The following is a 22,730-nucleotide window of genomic DNA, read 5'->3' as shown; positions in this document are numbered from 1 at the left end:
GCAGCATTTGGTTATGTATCCAATCCGGTCCAGGAGCCATGTCGGGACAAAGGTCGAGGGCATTGGTGAATTCCCACTCGCTAAATGGGGCATTATAAGGCTCCAAGCACTGAGAAACAAAAGACAAAGGCAGGCTCTTTCAGGAGGAGGAACGTGGGCGGATACTGAGTTGATGCAGAGGCTTGGGCAAAGTGTTGAGCAAAATGCTCTGCGACAAAGTCCAGATGGATAAGGACAACACCATGCACAGAAATTCCTGCAACATCGGTGGGAGGACAATGGCCAAAAATTCACCTGAGTTTTGCCCAGACTTGTGAAGAGGGGGTGTGCAGTCTTACGGCAGCCACATATCATTCCCAGCAAATCCGTTTCTGAAATTTGATTAGGTAATGGACCCGGCCACGGAATCATTTAAAGACCAGAAGGATAGCAGTAGAGGGTACTGCTTGAAGTGTTGAAGAGCACGGCGGCGGTCTTTTATGGCCACAGCAAGTTCCAGAGTTCACCAAGGGACCATTTTCCAATGGGAGAAACCCGAGGGAGAAGGGACGGCTGAAACAGCTGCGGAAAGAATGGCGGCAGTCAAAGTCTGTGTAGACTCATCAACACTGCTGTAATGGTTGCTGCCACATAAGTCATCATGGACACCCCATTGAATGGAGGAAAGAAGGCCAGGACTGCAGATAGAGAGGTCGATAGTCGATGAAAGTGCCGTCGTGTGACTACCTCAAAGAGGATTGTGGGCATTAAAGTCCCCTAGAAGCAAAAGGGAGAAGGTAGTTGTTGAAGAAGGGTGGTTAGGGCAATGGATGTGGGTGGCCTGTCGGGTGGGAGGTAGAGATTACAGATTGTGATTGGAGTGGCCAGATGGACCCAGACAGCAATTGCTTCCAGAGTGGTATGGAGGGGAACCCATTTATTAACAATGTCCTTGAGGACCAAGGTGCAAATACCACCAGAAGCCCACAAGGGGCCAATTAGGTTTCGTCAAAGCGTGGAACCCCCAAAGGGTGGGTGATAAGAATTGACAAAATGGGTCTCCTGGAGAGCAATGCAAGCAGCAAAGGAGGAAAGAAGGGGTTGCAACTCCGGGAGGTGATGTAAATAGCCATCACAATTCCATTGGATGATTCTCAAGATGGAGTCCAAATGGGAAGCGAATGGACTGGAGCCAGTCACGCCACCGAGTCGCCATCCATCACCGATAAGGAAGGGGTAATGCCCATATAGGTGCGGTCAAACTCTGTTGGTTCATTGGCTGGAGGAGGGGAAGGTGGCACCTCAGGGTTACTGGAAGGGCCTTGCCCTTGTTGTTGTGTTTCTGCTCCTTCTCTTGTGAAGGAAGAGAAGGGCAGACTGCAGCGAGGTCAGGCATGGAATTACACCTGGTAATCTTGGCGCCCACCAGCCGCAGATCGCGCGGCCTGTGTGGAGCTGCAGATCGTCCTTTCAGGGGGGTGCCAGGAAGAGGAGTCCCGGGAGGGAGCTCCAGTACCAGAAACTGCTGAAGAAGGGGAGCGCATTGCTGATGAGGGAGGGGGAGCAGCATCCGAAGGGGTTGGTATGGGTACTGATGGGGAGGGGGAGTGGGAGAGTGAGGGTGAGGCAGAAGGTGTGGAGTGAATGGGGCGGGGCTGGGAAGAGGAGGGAGTAGGAGGGGGAATGGACAGAACTGAAGCAAAAGTAGAAGTTAGAGGCACGGGATGGAGCCAGTCATACTTTCGAAAAGCCTCGGTAAGTCGATGTAAGGTCTTGTACTCTTGAATCCGTCATTCTTTCACATACACCGGGCATGCTGGCGAGTGTGGAGGATACTACGCATTATAATTTACGCACATTGGCAGAAGAGGACAGGCACTCCCCTCTTGGAGGGGGCGCCCACAGTCACCACAGAGGTGATCATTGGCACAGCGGGAAGACATGTCCAAACCGTAAGCAATTAAACCATCTCATCTGTGGTGGAATATAAGGTTTTACATCACACCGATTCACCATCACCTTTACCTTCTCCGGGAGGGTATCCCCCTTGAAGGCCAAGATTAAGGCACCTGTATTGGTGTGATTGTTTTTAGGGCTTCACTGTACATGGCGGATAAATCTGACTCCTCGGCACTCTAGGTTTGCACGGAGCTCCCCATCAGTTTGGAGAAGAAGATCCCGGTGGAAAATGATGCCCTGTACTGAGTTCAAAGATTGGTGGGGTGTGACGGAGACTGGGATGTCACAGAGATGGTCACCAGCACATAGGGCTTCAGATTGGGCAGTAGAAGATGTCTTTATAAGAAAGAACTGGACCGCATTTTACTCATGGATTCCAGTTCGCCATGCTTATCTTCAATCGTCTCTATGAAAAACAAAGGCTTGGTCATGGCAAAACTTTTGCCGTATGTCCTGGTACAAACCAGGTACCGAGGGAAAAGTTTCAACCCAAGCCGACGAGCTTGACACTCTTCTCAGAGGGTGGCCAGGGAGGGGAATGCCGAAGGATCAGAAGAAGGAGTGTCATGTCTTCTATCACTCTTAAAGAAGGCCACAGAATGGCCAGGATGTTGAAGCTTTTGTCGCTTAATGTGCAAGGCATCCGCCCTAATACCACCCACTCCAACCAGGGGCTCGCCCCATGGGCACCACCCAGCCACAGCAAGGGCCGTCTGGCACAGTGGCCATTGCCCCAAAGTGATGGGCATCGACTCTTGTCATACACAAGGTGTTAACAGCTCAGATACAAGCAGTGTGATCCCTGTGTTGTCAGGAGGCTCAGCCAAGTGGGTATTAACAGCCCCACCACACGGACTGGGTACCATGCCGGTGACCTAGCAGGAAGGGAGCCAGGATGCAAGGGGAAAAGGGAGGGGAGGGGGAGAGGAGCCTGGAAACAAGGTTGGGAGTTCATCCCTAAATGGCTCACACTGAACGGAAAATGTTGGAAACGCCAAAAAGGAGATGGAAACAGCAAACTAAACAATAGCACATACCAAAACTAAGCCGGCAGGATAGCCAGATCGATATGAAGAAGTCCATTAAGAGGGAAAGGAGGGGGCAGGGAGAAAGGAGCAAGGACAGCGAAGGAGAAGAACAGGGACGGTACTGCAGTTTGGAAAAATGAAAGGAGACTGCAATAGCTTGGGGCCCTGTGTGTGCCACACATGTACCCACAAAAGGGACTGGGGTCCCCCAGGGGGGGGTCAAAACAACAGTGGTTGAGCTTTTGTCCGCAGGTAGGATTATAAGGTCAGGATCAGTTTTTAGATGGTTGACTGCAGTTTTTTCTGCGGCTGAAAGGTTAGTTAGCACATGGAGGAATTTGGGGAATGATTAGTGAAGCAAGGTTCGAGGTTAAGAAATTCTGGAAAGTTAACAGGTGGTGGTTTGAGGGCAGTGGGGGTAGATCACTTTTGAATGGAGGAGTGAACTGAGTTAGGCAGGATTCAATATTGGTCTTTAGTTGAATCTGATTGGTAGGGTTGGTGGCGACAAAGTGTTTTCACTGTAGGGACCGGGAAAAGGAGAGAAAGTCTTTAACAAGTCCTGCACGACTGATTTGGGAGTGGGGCAAAAGGTGAGACCTTTGGAAAGGACTGATATTTCTGTGGGGCTAAGACTTCTGTAGGAAAGGTTCATGTCTTTGTTGCAGGTCTGTTTAGGTTGTGGATTCTGTGTGGTGGTGCCAGGGAGTTTTGGAAGGTGGGGTAAGTGTAGTAGGTCTGCGAGACAGGGTTTGTCAGCTATGAGGGGATGTGGAGGAGGTTTCGAAGTTGTTGTAGAGCTGGTGGACAGTGGTACTCCATGGCGGGAGTAGGAAGTGGGCACGATGGAGAGCTTCTTGAGGTGGCATTGTGCGTGTTGCTCCAGTTTCTGCAGGGCAAGAATTTCATTGTGTGTTATGGGTTCCAGGAATTTGGGTTTGCATAGAAGGAGAATTTTGTGGATGGAGACTATGTTTGTTAGGGGTAAGGATTGGTGGAATCTGAACAGGTGGAGGTCGTTTTGGAAGGAGGGGTGGCAGCCAGAGATGGGTAATTTGATGGTAAGGCCATTAGGGGGGATTCCACGAGCCAAGCAACAACGCAGGAACAATACATGGGACTGGGATCGGGCTAGGGATAAGGAAACGTTTCTGTATTAATGCAAATGGAAGGAGCAAGGATCCATGGTGATGGAAAAATGGGAAAATTACGTAAATAATATAGAATTATGTCTGAAAAATTTAGCACCAATACATCTAAATACATGTGAAAATTCATGAAAAGGATAAAATGGATGCAAAAGGCAGAAGCAAGACGAAATCTGAGGGAGTTGACAATAGTGAAAGGCAAAAACTAACACAAACTGGCGAGAAGTCACAAGGATCAAAGTAAAGGGGAGGGGGGGGGGGTTGTTAGGGAGGGGTTCTTAGGATCAGTTACAATACCGTGTGGCACTAGAAACTTGCAGGAGTTAACACACAAAAATCGGGAAATGATGCAGGGAGATTAATCAATTTGAAAGTATAGGACTAATTATATCCGCGAGAGTAATGTGGGACATAAGATGCTGCACCAACAATCAGCATGGTCTTGTAGCCAACTGTTGTGCGTGGCCGAGATGGTTGACACAGTGTGGCTCATAAATAGACTGTGCAGTACGGTTTGTAATGCGACAAGAAAAACACAGGAAAGAAGAGAGAAGAAGGACGGACATTGAGTATAAAGATGCAAAAGAAAATAGTAACAAAGGAAAACAGCACTGGGTTAGGATCGAAGACAAGCTGTCAGGCAAAAATCAAACAATGGAAAATCCAGGACAGAATGTAACAATATTGTGAGAAGGGAAGTTCAGGGTGTATACGTGGGCGAGGAAACAAAATTCCCGAATTTTTCCCAGATTTCCCGGTTAAAAATACACTTTCTCCCGGATGAAAATACACGTTTTCCGTGTTCAGTAACAGCATAATTTTCCTCAGAACTGTGAAACTTATCAATCCTTTCAATGTTTGTGGTTTTATACACCGGCGTAGAATTTCCCGGCACTTTAGAAAACTAAAGTCAGGGGAAAAAACACGTTTTGGAAAGATGTCTGATGTGCAGCACCATGTACACTGCATATTTTTGTATTACGAAAGTAAAAATTCGAATTCCACCAAACACCAAAGAATTGAAAATTAGATTTGTAAGCTAGTCGTAGCTCATGCCAAGCGATCTCGCCAGCCGCTGACAGCGGATATTCAGAGCATAGGACACGTGATCTAGTCAGCCAATAGCAACATCAGTGTTAAGCAGCGCGAACACACAAATAGGAAAAGGTAACGGTTTAAATTAACATACATAGTGTTGCTACAAGAAAAGAAAAACTTTTAGGAATAATATTGGTCTCTAAGATTAATAAGCTGCAAAAGAAGCTAAGCTTTCACACATAATGGTGATCTTTTTTGCGCGTGTTACACTTTATGATACATCACACAAATGTGCAAGTAAAATTTTTAACAAGGACATATAAATGTCTGATCTTCTAGGCTCGAAAATATTCTAAATGGTCGTTGTCAAAGATTTGATTTTTGAATGAGAGTCAAACACTCTGTGATTTAAGAAATTCATCGGAGATTTGCGCACAGAGTTCATCTTGCGTAAAAAGAAATTTACTTTGAAATTAACGCTTTCCAAACAACCATTCGGAATATTTTCTCGCAACCTGTTAGCAATAGATTCGTTTCAGCAGTTGCCAGAGAGCACCAGATAACAAGCGTCGCCATGCTTGCGCAGCTACGGTGACGCAGGAAGCCCGTAAGTTCGTACGTGTAAAACATTAAAAGACCTTACATTATGTCATAAAAGAAACAAGACATTAGAGGATACTCCAAGAGCATGGGAATTCTGTGAACCATAATAAAATGCATCATTTGGCTTAAAGTGCACATTCGTATGTCCAGATTCAGATGTAAATTTGTTGGGAGTACCAGTACTGTATTATCTCATGTTTGGTTCTTTATTAAGGCATAATACCATACGTGCTAGAAGATGAAAATGTGAACCTGAAATGCAATGAATAGTTGAAACAAACCAATAGTGTGGAATTAAACACTTCGTTTAAAATCATTGAGTGCCTCAGCAGAAAAGATTTCTTTTAAAAACCGACAAAAAAACTTCATTGTTCTGCAAGGCGATGAACGCTTGACTGTCAGACAGGTGGAAACAAAATTAAATCTGAAACTAATTACATATTTTAGCCTTCCGTAATTATGTGAATGTATTTTCATTCACTTGGTAGCTCCTGGCCTCAGAAATCCAATTTGTTTTCATTTGACATGAGAGCAATAAACGAAGAGGAAACAGCAAAATCACTTAACGTAAACATGGGTCACGTGTAAAACTTGTTATTCGGTCTTCAAGTGTGCCAAAGTGCAGTGCCACGCCCCTTCACACAGTATTCTTCCATTGCACGTCTCTGTATTTCGCTCTGTGGAATTCAAACATGCAATATTTTGTAATGGGCGCCATCAAACTATATTCATGCCACTGGAAATTAAAATGTCCTGTGGTACCTCTCCTGCTCCCAATCGACCAGTTTGACATCCTACCCCTCTTTTAAAAATCTCACAATTAATACTGGATGGGATTATTTGTAACCGGCAGAACAAGAACTCTTCAGAAAATCTGCAGTCTTTACTGCCTATTAGCTAATAACTTGCTGTTTTGTGCGACAAAATTAAATATAGGATACATAAAACAAGTAAAGACAAAGAGACAAGCAAGACAGCAGTACACATTTCTTCGATCCTTAAGTCCTAGCTTTTTTTCTCTCTAATCTTGCCACAGCTTTATATGGCGTACTTTCCTTTGTGGGAAAGAATCTATTACCTCATCAAAGTTAGTCAACGTTTTGCTACATGAAAAAATGAAATGTCGTCGTCTAATACTAGAAAAACTGTTGATATAAATAGTACCCAAGACTGGTGTGGTTTCTCGATCTGATTACGTGTATTTTATCACTGTCTGCTAAATAAAATGAAATACGCCTGCCTAATATTGCAGCAAATGTTACACACACTAAATAAATGAGACTGTTTTGTCACAATTGGTCATTTTTATAACACCACGGAATATAATTCACAAAGTACCAGTATCAAATGCCTATTAGGCCTACTACAAGCAAAAAGTTTTATGTTAGGAAATAGTTTCACATTTCATTCATACTCTCTAGCTTCTGAAGCATGAGAAGTAGTAGTACAAATTTTTTTTTATAAATTTGGAATTGTCATATTCTTCCGTGATTTGTGTGAGTCCCCGTTCCTTCTCCTCCTATGTTCTAACAAACAATCTTGTCATCACTAATTCTGTAACTATTCCTGTCAGTGGCAAAACTTATTCTTCGGTTAACTTCACAAACCCTGCCACAATCACCGGTTTAGTTACCCTACATTTATTCTCCGGTTAGGTGTTATTACATGTTCGTACAATGCTTTTTCCGCGCTACTCCCAGAATAGAGCTTTAGCGGCTGCTAGCTGGGGACTGTATTACTGGCCCTTAGAAGTGTAGCGGTCTGTCCAAAAATTTCCTGGCAAAATTTCATTTTGATCATAGTATGAAAGCTTTCACGACCGGATGACATATCTTCTGGTAAACCTTCCGGGATGTAAGGTCGTGGTCCATGAAAATTAAGGAGCTGAAGAGTTTCATGGACCACGACCTTACATCCCGGAAGGTTTATCAGAAGAAAATTTCATTTTCTTGAATACATGGAGGAGGCAATACACAATCTTTATTGCCTGTTATTCCCATTAGTCATTTATTTACAATCTGGTTGTCTGAATCTATGGAATCCGCTAGTAGTTATAACAACGCCGATCATTTGCAAACCCAGTCAACCACAAACAGCGATTGGCATTCACCCATTCGGCTTTATTCCGCTCAGCTTGTATAGACCCGTCCCCTTTCGACTGCAGGAAAGTTTATTTCTAGATGCGACGGGGATTCCCCTGGCAGAGGCATCAAGTACACTATGCACACATTCAAAAATCAACTTACAACTCTTTCAGAAATAAACTTAGAATCTGTTCAAAAACCAACAGGGATGTGTTCAAAATCATGTGAGTAATCGACAGACCAATGTGCACTGGTTGATGGAGCTTTTTGAAACAAGGGCTTTTTCCTCAGTAATACGAATTTCCGAAGCATTGAAATCGAGATTGCAAAGCGCTTTTGTAAGCCAGTCATAGCTCATGCCACGTGATCTCGCCAGCCGATGACAGCGGATATTCAGAGCTTAGGACACGTGAGGTAGTCAGCCAATAGCAACATCACTGATAAGTAGCGTGAACACACAAACAGGAAATGTTAATGGTTTAAATTAACATACATAGAGTTGCTACAAGAAAACCAAAGCTTTCACATATAATATTGGTTTCTAAGGTTAATATGCTGCAACAGAAGCTAACCTTTCACATATAATGTTGGTTTTTTACGCGCGTATTACACTTTAAGACATATCACATAAATGCGCCAGAAAAATTTCAATAATGACATAAATTTCTGATCTTCTGGGCTCGAAATTCATGTAAATGGCTAGTCTTCAAAGAGTTGATTTTTATATCAGTGTCAAACGCTCTCTAATTTACGAAATTCATCATACATTCTCACTCATAGTTCAACTTGCGTAAAAGGAAATTTACTTTGAAAGTAACGCTTTTCAAACCATCATCCACAATATTTTCCCGCGACCTGTTGGAAATAGGTTCGTTTCAGCAGTTGCCAGAGAGCGCCAGGTAACAGGCGCCACCGACCTTGCGCAGCTACGATGACGTAGGAGGCCCGTATGTTCGTACGTGTTAAACATTAAAATACCTTACATTATGTCATAAAAGAAACAAGACATCAGAGTATACTCCAAGAGCATCGGAATTTTGTGACCCATACTGATATGTGCGCATTTGAAGTGCATATTTAAAGTGCAAATTCGTATGTGAAGATTCCCAGCGCAGTAGGCCTCGAACTGATATTAAGCTTTCCAGTGACGTTTTCGGGATGTAAATTTTCTTGGAGTGCCAGTACTGTATTATGTTTGGTTCTTTATTAAGGCATATACAGAGTGGTCCATTGATCATGACTGGGCCAAATATCTCATGAAATAAGTGTCAAACAGAAAAACTACAAAGAACGAAACTTGTCTAGCTTGAAGGGGAAAACCAGATGGCACTATGGTTGGCCCACTAGGTCAAATGGATATCAACTGTGTTTTTTAAATAGAAACCCTCATTTTTTATTACATACTGGTGTAGTATGTAAAGAAACATGAATGTTTTAGTTGGACCACGTTTTTCGCTTTGTGATAGATGGCGCTGTAATAGTCAAAAACATATGGTTCACAATTTTAGACGAACAATTGGTAACAGGTAGGTTTTTTAAATTGAAATACAGACCATAGGTACCGTTTGAACATTTTATTTCGGTTGTTCCAATGTGATATATGCACCTTTGTGAACTTATCATTTCTGAAAACGCATGCTGTTACAGCGCGATTACCTGTAAGTACCACATTAATGCAATAAATGCTCAAAATGATGTCCATCAACCTCAATGCATTTGGCTATATGTGTAACAACATTCCTCTCAACAGCGAGTAGTTCGCCTTCCGTATTGTTCGCACATGCATTGACAATGCGCTGACACATGTTGTCAGGCGTTGTCGGTGGATCACGATAGCAAATATCCTTCAACTTTCCCCACAGAAAGAAATATGGGGACGTCAGATCCAGTGAACGTGCGGGCCATGGTATGGTGCTTCAACGACCAATCCACCTGTCATGAAATATGCTATTCAATACCGCTTCAAATGCACGTGAGCTATGCGCCGGACATCCATCATGTTGGAAGTACATTGCCATTCTGTCATGCAGTGAAACATCTTGTAGTATCATCAGTAGAACATTATGTAGGAAATCAGTGTACATTGCACTATTTAGACCGCCATCGATATCCTTCCTCCCATAATGCCGCACCACACATTAACCCACCACGGTTGCTGATGTTCCACTTGTTGCAGCCATCGTGGATTTTCCGTTGCCCAATAGTGCATATTATGCCGGTTTACGTTACCGGTGCTGGTGGATGACGCTTCATCGCTAAATAGAACGCGTGCAAAAAATCTGTCATCGTCCCGTAATTTCTCTTGTGCCCAGTGGCAGAACTGTACACGACATTCAAAGTCGTCACCATGCAATTCCTGGTGCATAGAAATATGGCATGGGTGCAATCGATGTTGATGTAGCATTCTCAACACAGACATTTTTGAGATTCCCGATTGTCGTGCAATTTGTCTGCTACTGATGTGCGGATTAGCTGCAACAGCAGCAAAAACACCTACTTGGGCATCATTTGTTGCAAGTCGTGGTTGACGTTTCACATGTGGCTGAACACTTCCTGTTTCCTTAAATAACTTAACTATCTGGCGAATGGTCTGGACACTTGGATGATGTCGTTCAGGGTACCGAGCAGCATACATAGCACATGCCCGTTGGGCATTTTGATCACAATAGCCATACATCAACACGATATCGACCTTTTCCGCAATTGGTAAAGGGTCCATTTTAACACAGGTAATGTATCACGAAGCAAATACCGTCCGCACTGGCGGAGTGTTACATGATACCATGTACTTACATGTTTGTGACTATTACAGCGCCATCTATCACAAAGCGAAAAAAGTGGTCCAACTAAAACATTCACATTTCTTTACGTACTACACAAATATGTAATTAAAAATGGAGGTTCCTATTTTTAAAAAAAACACAGTTGATATCCGTTTGACCTATGGCAGCGCCATCTAGCAGGCCAATTATAGTGCCATCTGGTTTCCCCCTTCATGCTAGATGAGTTTCGTTCTTTGTAGTTTTTCCGTTTGACGCTTATTTCGTGAGATATTTGGCCCAGTCACTCGCAATGGACCACCCTGTATATACGTGCTAGAAGGTGAAAACGTGCACTTGAAATGCAGCAAACTGTTGAAACTAGCCAATAGTGTGGAATTAAACACTTCGTTTCAAATATATTGACTACCTCAGCGGAAAAGATTAATAAAAGAAAATTTCTTTCAAATTGACAAAAATAACTTCACTGACTGCAAAGGAATTAATGCCTGACTGTCAGAACGATGGAAATAAAATATAATCTGAAACTAATAACATATTTTAGCCTTCCTTAATTATGTGAATGTATTTTAATTCACTTGATAGCTCTTGGCCACAGAAAACAGTTTTGTTTTCATTTGACGCGAGAGCCGTAAACGAGAGCAAACAGCGAAACCACTAAATGTAAACATGGGTCACATGGAGACTACCCACTTCCCCACTATAAGTCAGACTGCTCTGCTCATCAGCCCCGGATCTATGATAGGGGCAATACTCTGCTCAGCTCGTATAGGCCCTTTTGTCTGCAGGAATGTTTGTTTCTAGATTCCCCTGACAGAGACAGCACATACACTATGCAATCATTAAGAAATCAACATAGAATGTGTTCAAAAATCGACAGGGAAGCGTTTCAAAGTCATACGAATAATCGATAGACCAATGTGCGGTGGATGCTAGGCGCTTTGCAAAACATTTTTCCTGGTAGCATCTAGCTGTGACTGCTTTCACAGCCAACAGCCACAATTCTGAAGCCAGAAGTGGGAGGAGGTATTACTCAACTGCGCATGCGCATGATCCCGATCTTAAATGTTGAAATGAATCTAATGTAAACAGTTGTGACGTCACACACATTGGAAGCAATTTGTTGTTACAAAGCATTGCATAGTCTTCCTAAAGCCCTGACACATTTTGCTGTTGGCAGACGCTTGTATGAGCAATGTTTTTTTGTTGTATATGGCCCATTTCCTTTGCAATTTAAGTTTTATTTTCGTTTTTCCTCTCGTTCATGTTTTATTGTTGCATTATTATTCTGCAGTAGTGGGATACAGTAATATCCTTTGTTAGAGTATCGGTTCTTACCAGTCAAAATAACACAAATTTAACTGAAAACAAAAACAATGAAAAATTACCAGAACTCTAAAAAATTCCCAGGTTTTTCCCAGTTTTCTCCTGGACGAAAAAATTCCCGGGTTTTTCCCGTATCTCCCAGTTGTCCCAGGCAGTATATATCCTGTAATAGTTATAGAGGATCTGCCTTCTGCCATTAAAATATAAGATCTTGTCTGTGGCACTTTCAAGGAAAGCTGATGGAATATTTGACCCACAACTAGGTGAGAATCAAATGGGATTTAGGAAGGGAAGGTTTTGTGCAGAGAAAATATTAAATTTTGTAATGTAATAGAAATGAGGAAAATCATAAACTTGACATATGTGATAACTTCTCTAGATTTTAAGAAATCCTATGACTCAATTGATAGAAAAGCAATAATCAACATTATAAAAGAATCTGAAGTCAATAATAGAATAACACAAATAAATGGACTTTAACAAACACAACATTGAAAATAATACTTGTGATGGAACTGTCAACTCCTTTTGAAATAAAGTCAGGAGAAAGACAAATAGATGGTTTGTCACCTCTACTTTTCAACTGCACATTAGAGGAGGTAGTGAGGGGATGCAGGAAATCCACCAATACTGAGGGTGCACCAGCTGGGAAGAAATTCAAATGAAATCACCATAGACTGTGCAGTTTTTTGCAGCTAATATGGCTTTAATTATTGAATGTCTGGACAGTGACAAAAAAAAAAACCACAGAACTACAGAAAAATATGACAAAGTATCATTTGAAAAAAATACAGTTCATGGGGGGAAGGAAAAAAAAATTGCCCCTCAAAATCTTGCAATTCACAACAACACAATATCTAAAACAAATTGTTTTAAATACATAGGAGAATGGATAATGTGCAACACAAATGGGGGGACAGCAACAGAAAAAAGTAGTACACTAACTATAAAGGGCATAACATATGACGAGAAACATATATAGTGAAAAATCTTAGTCCTGAAACCACAAAACTAAGACACTATCAAACAATGGTAATGCCTAAACATTATATGCAGAAGGAACACTTAAATTTACAAGATTTTGGGATCTTGAAAAACTGGAAAAAGTTGAAAGAAGATTTCTAAGGAAAATATTGGGACCTAAAAGTAATAGAAATGCTGAGTACAACTAAGATCAAACAGAGAGCTGTACTTGAAAATGGAAAAGCTAACTGATGTAATGAGGGAAAGAATAATACAGTTTTATGGGTACATATACTGAATGGATAGTAACAGACAAAGCAAGGAGATCATCAACTTACTAAACATCCACACCCACAGGGCTCAATGACATTGCCAAAGATATCAAAAACACTGGAATCAAAATTAAGCAACACGAGAAGCAGGATATCACAAAAGAAAGATGTTTGCAAATGGGAGGAAGTGGATCTAGGATGAAAATGAATGACAGTCTTGAAGGATGAAGGCTGTCTGGGAGCAACAGAAATTAAATATAAAGAAGCAAAACCAAAGCTGACTTATCATATGCTCCAAAAGGGTTATTCAAATAAATAAATATACTAAAGCGCCAATATTATGAAAGTGCCTTTTAAAAAGGAGGGGGGGGGGGGGGGGGACACACATGACTAAACTAGAAAAGACTTGCGGTGTCGGAGAAAGAAAAAGTAAGGAAGATTGGTGTTTTAACCTTCTATGAATGAGTTTATGATTAGACACACAGTACAAATTTGGAACACATAGTACAAGTTTGGAACAGAGGGAAGTGGGGAAAGAATTTAGTTGTGTCCTTTTCCTACGAACCATCCTTTATTTGCATTTAGGGAAACTGTGGGAAACCTAGATATGTATGGCTGGTCAGGGATTTGAACCCTGGTCCTCCAGAATGTGAATATAGTGTCTCAACCACTGTAGAGCCGCCAATAATGGAAAGTGAAAAATACAATAAAGACAATGAAAACACAGAGAAAGTGTAAACTCATGCACCACTGGGTGACTTGAAACTGATAATGGGAAAATAAAAATCTTCTCATTACAAAAGGCAACTGGTTGTGTCATTTCTGAAACACTTCATTTATCACAGTCACAGTAGAACACTGGATAAAATCTAAATGAAATGGTCAGCAAGACAGGAAAATTTAGCACAATAAGTGTGACACTGGAGCAGTTTATACAGAAAGATTACTGCAGCCACTATTTAAGGATGAAATGTAGGCACCTGCAATGAGGATTATGGAAACTGGCACAAATATCTGTTACAAATTTAGAGGGTAAATTCTAATATTAAACTTCTCTATGGCTTCCCTTTATTAATAAATACCAATTTAATGTTGCCACACAATGCACATTTTATTAGAACAACAGGTAATAAAACTGTTTCGTATGACAACCCCACACTTCTCGGTATTTTGATGACACTCAACACTCCAGGTATCTACTAAGCTAATCATATTTCCTACATATTACTTAATAAAGTGTGATTTGAAATAAAAATTACAAATTAGTGATTATACAATACAATAGTCAATTACACAACATAGCAAAATTTTATTGCATTCTCATACTCACGTGTGGTAACCAGGACTACTTGGGACTGAATCAGCTGTTGCTGCCGCAGACCGCTTTTTAATGGATGGTTTAGATGATTCTGCATCACTTGTTTTTTCTTCTTCTGTTGAAGGCGTGTCTGCCCGGATTGCACGAGTACCTAATTTTCCACCCTTAGCACTCTCCTGCTAACAAAAGAACAAACATTTTATTATGCACGACTTAATTTATAGAAAGTATTCTCAGAGGTACCGTAAAAGTAATAATTATAATTACACAAAATTCTCCAAGCTTTATGATGGACAAAATGTAGTTACTATTGTGAGGCATTACTTTTTAAAAAATGCTACTATCATATGCAAGTTAAAAATGAAACAGTTTCTGCAGGATCCTAATTTACAATTTCTAGATTAATTTCTGCGAAAAGTATACTAAACTGGCAAAATCTGCAGCTACAAATATCAAGTTAAAGTTGTTCGTTGGTTGAAGGTGTCATCATCAGTCCTTTGATGCAAGAGTGGTGCATCCGGAAGTTGAGACTGCCACTGAGATTACTTACTGATCTAGTCAGAAGATTAATAACAGTAAAAGCGAGAAGGCTAAAAAAAAATGGACATATTTTGTACCTTAAGTAATAAAAGCAAAATGAAGGAGTTAGGGAAGTCAGCAGATGGGCACTCCTGGGGCTCTGCATGCGACAGGAAGAGTGTCCCCACACTCTCTCACCCGATCCACACAGTCAGGAGTGACCACTATTCAACAAAGTGCGACACCGAGTACAGAAAACAGGGTGCAGAAAAAAGGACACAAACCAAATCTACAGTGATTAAAACAGAGCAAAAGAAGTATGAAAGAGCAGCCTGGTGAACGAGGGAAGATTGGGATCCTCCACACCCTGCAAACAGTGGAAGACATCCCATCCCCAAACACCTTGGCCCTGGTCCGGAGGTAGATTAAAACATTATAACTGAGAATAAATTAAACCATCTATGAATCGTCTGGCAATATTAGAGGCAGCGAGTCCACAAGTCCATACTTAGCACAGAGGGCCAAAAGGAGAAGGCATTCCACCAAGAGACGAGCTACCGACTGCAAGGCTCCACAACCACAATGCAGGTAGTTGGTTACACAAAAGAAAACAATGGGCTAACCTGGTATAACTGATGTGGAGACAACATAATACAGTGGATGCCTTCTGGGAAAGTGGACAAGAGATGTGTCTCTTCGATTGTGCAGAGTTTATTAGATGGGGCAGAGCCCATCAGATGACGTTCCATTTCCGAGTGAGTAGATATCTCGTGTGCACCTGCAAATCCACACTGGGGTCGGCAAAGTGAAGGGGGAGCAAGAACGAGCTGCTTTAGCCACACAGTCAGCCAGTTCATTTCCCAGGATACCCACACAAATTGGGATGGAGAAAAAGACAATTGAGTACCTGAAGGCCAGCGAGAAGGTCACAAATAGTCGAGACCAAATAATGGTAAGAATAGCATTGGTCAACAGCCAGGAGAGTGCTCAGTGAGTCGGTACATATTAAAACACGATCAAAGGAGGCCCATTCAGTGAAATGGACTGCTCCCCTAACAGCTGTCAGCTCTGCCATAAACACACTACATGTTCCCGCCAGTGAATGGCATTCCATATTGGCAGATGTAAAAGTATATCACATATGATCCACAGTTTTAGAACCATTGATGTGAAAGATGATAGCACCCTGGACCTCTTTAAGAGCTGGATGTAACAGGAGCCAAAAGGTCGTGGGAGCAACTGAGGCTTTAGGACCTTGGAAGAGATCGGTCCTAATCTGTGGCTTGGGCACCATTCAAGGAGTAGTGCAGGAGAAAACGTGGGAAGCACAATCCAAGGAGCAGAGATGGAGATCTTGGCAGAGGGAACAAGATGCATTCAAACTAGTGGACCTACTGAAGAGCAGGTATAAGGAGGATGAGATCTCTCGTATGTAAAGAGAATGGGATATGTGGGATGATCAGGGAATTGTCAAATGGTGATTGCATAGGAAACCAAGAGGTGGTACCATCTGAAGGGGTAACATGCCTGCTTCGGCACGGAGACTGTCTACGGGATTAGTCTGAAAGGCACCGGTGGCCAGATGCACAAGATTGTGGACTGGGTCTAATGGTTTTAAAGCTGAAGGAGCCGTTGAGCCATAAACCTGGCAACCGTAGTCCAGTCAGGATAAAACCAAGGTCTCGTACATACATGTTAAGAGAAGCACAATCTGTACACCAAGATGTGTGGGCAAGGAAGCAGGGATCATTAAGCTTCTGCATGCAGCAAGTATTCACATAATGAATATGGGGCAGCCACATTAGCTTTTCATCAAAAAGGAGGCCCAAGAAACGGGACTGTGTTACAATGTTCAGGTGCTGCATACATAGGTAGAGTTCCGGGTCAATGGACTGTGGTACAATGGGAGAAACATACGACATATGTTTTTTTGTAGGACAGAATTGGAAACCAGGCGTAAGAGCTCACGCAAAGGTACGCCAGATGGAACCTAGGAGCTGGCACTCAGCAGAGGCTACTGAGTAGGAGTTTTACCAAATCCAAAAATGAAACTCCAAAAATCATCAGAGGTCACTAACACATTAATGGCAATAAGGAAAAGAGCGACACTCAATACAGAGCCCTATGAGACACCATTCTCTTGAATCCATGAGGAACTGAGTGAAGTGCCAGCTCTAACCTGGAACAACTGGTGGGATACAAATTTATGAATAAAAATTAGCCAGGGGCTTTGAAAGCCCCAGTCATGGAGGGTGAGTAAAATGTGATGATGCCAAGTGGTGTCATACAACTTTTGCACGTCAAAAAAAAAAAAAAAAAAAACTGACATGGTTTTGGTATTTTGAAATAGCCTGTCTGATTGCTGTTTGCAACCTAAGCATATGGTCGTTCGTGGATCATCCCTCCTGGAAATCACACTGATAGGGGGACAAAAGACGGCAAGATTCAAGAACCCAGCATTATCTGTGCAACCGTCCTTTCAAGCAGCCTTCAGAGTACATTGGTCAACTTTATCGGGCGACAACTATCGAGAGACATAAGGTTCTTGCTTGGCTTAAGGATTGGTACAACTATGCTATCTCCCCAATGTGAGGGGAAGGCACCTTGGAGCCAAAGACAGCAGAAGACCTTGAGGAGATGTTGCCCTTGAGAAATGTTTAAGTTTTGGATCATCTGACTGTGAATTGTATCACGGCTGGGGCTGTGCTGTGGGCCGAGGCACAAGTACCTGAAGTGGTCCAAGTCAATGAAGGGTCATTATAGACTTCCAATTGGTGAGGAGTGAAACATAATGAGATGTCTTTAACTCATCACTTCGGCAGTAGAAAGGTAGTGAGACTGATCCTGCCACAAAGCAACTCAAAAGATGCTCTGCAAGAAGTGATGAATTGGTACAAAGACCACCAAGTAGGACAAGACCCAAAATGGCTATTGAATGTTGGTGGTCCATAAACCACAAAGATTTGCCTACCTGAGATGCCAAGCACAATCTCATCAATAAAGTATGTGGTAGTAGATCTGTTTGATGTTGGCAGGAAATGACAGGATCACTGGAAAGTGGTCACTGTTACAAAGCTCATATCGTGTGGTGACCAATGTAGCAAAGTCACATGGTCAGGTGCAAGAGATCCTTAGATCGATAGCAGAAAAGGTGCCACGGGCGGCACTGAAGTGGGTACAAGAACCATCACTGAGAAGATACAGATCATGGTCTGTGAGAAGCTGGTCAATTAGAAGGCCGCTACCAAACAAAGTGGTGTGTGTTGATGTACCCAAGCAGGAGAAAAAAGGGGGGGGGGGGCAGGGAGGAGGTGGTTGGATTAATGTTATCAATTCAATGTAAGTAAAAGGCTTGCCTGGAGGTAGGTAAACATTGTAAATAGTACTCTGAGGTCGTCTGCACACCCCCCCCCCCCCCACCACCACCATTGCCTCCAACGGAGAAAGGGAATTCATTCACTGATGACATCTGTATGAACCAAAGTACAGAATCTTCCAGACGTTCTCTCAGACCATCGTGGTTCCGACAGAATTCACAATAACCGTGGAGCATTGGAGAACGGTCACTACTGAAATGTATTTCTTGGAGAGGAATGTAAACATCAGAAGAAGTCGTAAGGTACTGTATTTCCACCAGGTGACAGTAGTAGCCATTACATTTCCACAGAAAGATCACGTGACTGGTGATAAGGTTAGTCATGAAGGGGGCCAGGAGGATCAGTTGCACTGTAGGATCACTGCCTGTCACCACTGGGGAAGGAACTACATCCACAAACATCAGCTCAGAAACTGACTGCGTAGGGGAACCAGAGGAGCCTTGTCGCCAGTCTTATTCTTTTTCTTCTTCTTTCCCTTCTCAACCTTTGGCGGGCGAGGTTTATTCAAGACGTTCTCTGCAGTAAATGTGGGGACAGATGAACAGTGGACAGCCCTGCGACCCACAGGTCATGGCTCCTTCAGCCACTGTTTGGCATCAGGCCTCTGTTAAACATTGGTCTGATCTCACAAGATCACCCACACCTTCAACATTTTCATTGGTTTGTGAAGCTGGAGGCCTCCTTGAACTATGTTAATCTTCAATGTGCTCTCAGCCCTGGAAAAATGATTTGTACCAGTAAAAAACTTGTGCTCTTCATAAGGAATGTTCCCCATAGGATTGTTTCAACTTTTCAAAGACCAAACTCACTGATTCCCCAAGTTTAACACACAACTTTATGGCATAACATTGTTCTAAATCCCATTGTTCCATTTTCTCATAACACACACACACACACACACACACAAACTTCACTGATGGTGGTCTCAAAAATCACATGATAACTGTATGGAGCCAAAACTGACTGAGCATCTGGAAGAGATGAACACACAAAAGTACAACAACACAGTGCAGCCCGATTCCTCAGTGTTGTCAGTCGTATGACTTTTCTCACACACCTTGTAAGACCTGTCCAATATATCCTTTCACTACCACCTACGCCAGTCATTTCACTGGGGTTTCCTACCGATAATATGTAGGGCTGCCTGTGAAAGCAGCCTTGTGGTCTACCAACTTAGTAGCAACCACTACTCAGCATTCTACAAGTACATGGGCAGCTGGATCACCCAGTAGCTGAGCATGCCATGCAACATGGTGCACTTGACTTCAACTGCTTCACAACATGTGCCATCTGGGTTCTTTCCTCCAACACTAGCTCCTGAAAATATTTTGCAGTTTATAATAGGGTTTTGAAACCTCTGCCTCGTCATGAGAAACTTTACAGTCTCAGTAGGTCTCTTCCATGTGTACAATCTTCTTTCATGAAACATAGTGTTTGCAATGATTTATGTGTCTTGATCATCTGTTCTTTTTTGGAAAAAAAACAAACTGGCAATGTGGTGGGTGATGTTCAGCACAGCTGACACACAAAGGCGGATGTCCGTAAGTGACCGTCCACAGATGCTGCATTTTGGGTCTGTCGTGCAGTGGAATAACGTATGACCAAAGCGTAAGCAACTGAAGCACCTTATAGGTGGTGGGACAGGCAGTTTCACGTCACATCTATACAACTTGACCTTAAGCTTCTCTAGGAGGACATTCCCTTCAAACACTTGTACATGTCGATGCTGGAGATCAGTCTGGAGCTTCTCATCTATTTGGAGCGTAAGATCTCTGTGGAATGTGATTTCTTGGACCATGTTGAAAGTTTTGTGTGGGAGCAATGGTCACAGGTATGACACCTAGACAATCACATGCCTGAAGAGCTGTAGATTGGGCAGCAGAGATTTTAATCAATAATGAACCATTTCGTACTTTCACCAAAAACTCAACTTCCCCAAATTTGTCTTCAACAAAAAAAAATAATGGTTTTGTTTCAGTGAAAGTATCCCATCAGTCTGAGTACAGACTCTCATGTGCAAATTTTTTGCCATGGTAAGACCCACTCCAGACTGGGACTCTCACAATGGGTAACATCCAGCCACAGCTACATTACCTGCCCAATAAACTGTTGCCCAGAGCCCCCATGCCCCGGCCATGATGGGCACATACTCCTTGGTTTCTGTGGCAAGGTTTCAGCTCTGCTAGCACAATGCAGGTACTTTATGATCCCCCCCCCCCCCCCCCCTTCCACACACACACACACACACACACACACACACACAAAATGGAACGACTGCTGTGCCAGGATTTGGGTGTTTACCTTGCTAGAAAGTATGGGCTCAGAGAAACATGGCACAAGAGGTGGAATACTGCCGCACTTCGTGACCTTCCCTGCACATCCGCACTTCTGTAAAATTTTGAAAAGAAGTAGCAAGTCAAAACACAACAAGGGGAGTATATAGTTAAGACTGAAAAGTTGTAAGATGTCGCAAGGGAAGAAAACCAAATCAGAACCATAAAGACCATCCAACGGAAATGCAGAGTGGAAAAAAAATAGATGAAGGACAGACTTGCAGCATGGAAAGGGAAGTAGTTCTGCAAGGGCTGGGGCCCCATGGCGGCCAAGCAAATACTAACATAAGCCCCCAGGGAGAGGGAGAGTTAAAGTTGTTTCTGACAAATATTCAATATTGCACAATCTCTTAGATCAGTGAAAGATGATTTATTATTGCATAAGACAGGAGCCTATAAAACAGCTTGCCAGTAATGTATGGCTTGTATGTAAGACCATGAGTGCACACCATGGTAGAACAAACATAGAGCACAAACACTGCACTAACCAACTGTATACCATTAAGTCTGCTATACCCCCCACAAACCACAGGACTTATCTAAGATTTGCTGGTTTATGTGCCTCAACAATATAGACAGTTGCAACTAGGTGCAACCATATCGAGGGAGTATCTGCTGAGCTCAAATGAAAAGATGGTTGCTGGAAACAGGCACAGCAGCATTTTCAGTAGTTAAAAGAGGCAACAGTCTGAACAACAGGGGCAACAGCCTGGAGACTAGAGTGAACTGCCTTGTAAAATTTGCCAACACGGCTTTGCTATGTTTGTATTGCGACAGTTGAAAGCAAGAGGAAACTACCTGAGGTCATGCAGCTCTGCTGTTACATTTAATCATGATGGCATCTTCTACGGTAAAACAATATCCCTTTCAGTTCTACTCGAAATGTATCATTCTATGGGTTGGAGTGTGAAATGTTGGATCCCTTAACTGCGTTAATGGACTTTAAAAGAGAAATGGATAGATTGAAGACAGATACAGTAGGAATTAGTATAGTGTGATGACAAGAAAAACAGAATGTCTTGTCAGGTAACAAAAGTTTTAACAAGTCAGAACCAAATGTAACACAGGAGTATGTCTAATAATGAAAACAGGGATGTGGGATAACTTCAAATAAAATAAAAGTATAATCAGGTATCAAATTATTCAGTATTTTGAGGGAGCTGAATATTTAAACATGTTTGTGGCCTGGAATTCAACAGCAGGAAAAGGAAGAGAAAGAAAAATAAAATAAGACCATCAACTGAGGGAAATCACTTGGTAGAATTCTGCACAATGCACAACTGGATCATTGCAAATACTGTTTCACAAGCTTGAAAGAAGGTTGTACACGTGGAAGAGTCCTGCTGAGACTGGAAAGTTCCTCACAGATTATACAACGACAAGAGAGAGGTTTTGAGACCCTATTTTAAACTGCAAAATATTTTCAGGAGCTGGTGTTGGAGAGAAGAATCTAGGTTGTGAAACAGCTGAAGTCAAGCACACTGTGTTGCATGGCATGCTCGGCAACTGGGTGATCCAGCTGCCTATGTACTCGTGGAATGCTGAATACTGGTTGCTTTTAAGTCGGTAGACTACATGGGTGCTTTTGCAGGCGGCCCTACATTTTATCAGTAGGAAACCCCGGTGATATGACTAGAGTAGGTGGTAGTGGAAGGATGTATTGGACAGGTCTTACGAGGTGTGTGAGAAAAGTAATACGACTGACAACACTGTAAGGGATCAGGCAATGCTACGCTGTTCTACTTGTGTAGACTGGTGTGTTCATCCCTTACAGATAGCCAGTCAGAGTTTTGGCTCCATACAGTTATGATGTGGGTTTTGAGAGCACCATCAGTGAAATTGTGTGTGTGTGTGTGTGTGTGTGTGTGTGTGTGTGTGTGTGTGTGTGTGTGTGTGTGTGCGCGTGTGGTACGAAAATGGATCAGGAGAATTCAGAGCAATGTTATGCCATCAAGTTTTGTGTTAAACTTAGGGAATCATTGAGTTTGAAGAGCACATGTTTT

The 22,730-nt window shown here is 42.5% G+C and overlaps 1 protein-coding gene across 3 annotated transcripts in view; it reads right to left on the bottom strand.

Moving 5' to 3' along the window:
• LOC126253031 (bromodomain-containing protein 8) overlaps nucleotides 1–22,730 on the bottom strand; it is a 279,380-nt gene that overhangs the window by 52,532 nt on the left and 204,118 nt on the right. For 2 of the 3 annotated variants that reach the window (XM_049954097.1, XM_049954099.1), the window contains exon 14: nucleotides 14,511–14,677. In XM_049954097.1, the coding sequence (XP_049810054.1) occupies nucleotides 14,511–14,677 (167 nt within the window). The remainder of the gene's footprint in view (nucleotides 1–14,510; nucleotides 14,678–22,730) is intronic. The other variant, XM_049954098.1, reaches the window with a different exon arrangement.

Source organism: Schistocerca nitens, chromosome 4 (genome assembly GCF_023898315.1).
Source record: "Schistocerca nitens isolate TAMUIC-IGC-003100 chromosome 4, iqSchNite1.1, whole genome shotgun sequence".
In the NCBI taxonomy this organism is placed as follows: Eukaryota; Metazoa; Arthropoda; class Insecta; order Orthoptera; family Acrididae; genus Schistocerca; species Schistocerca nitens.
Note: the sequence above shows the minus strand (reverse complement) of the source record. Positions and strands in the feature narration are given on the sequence as shown.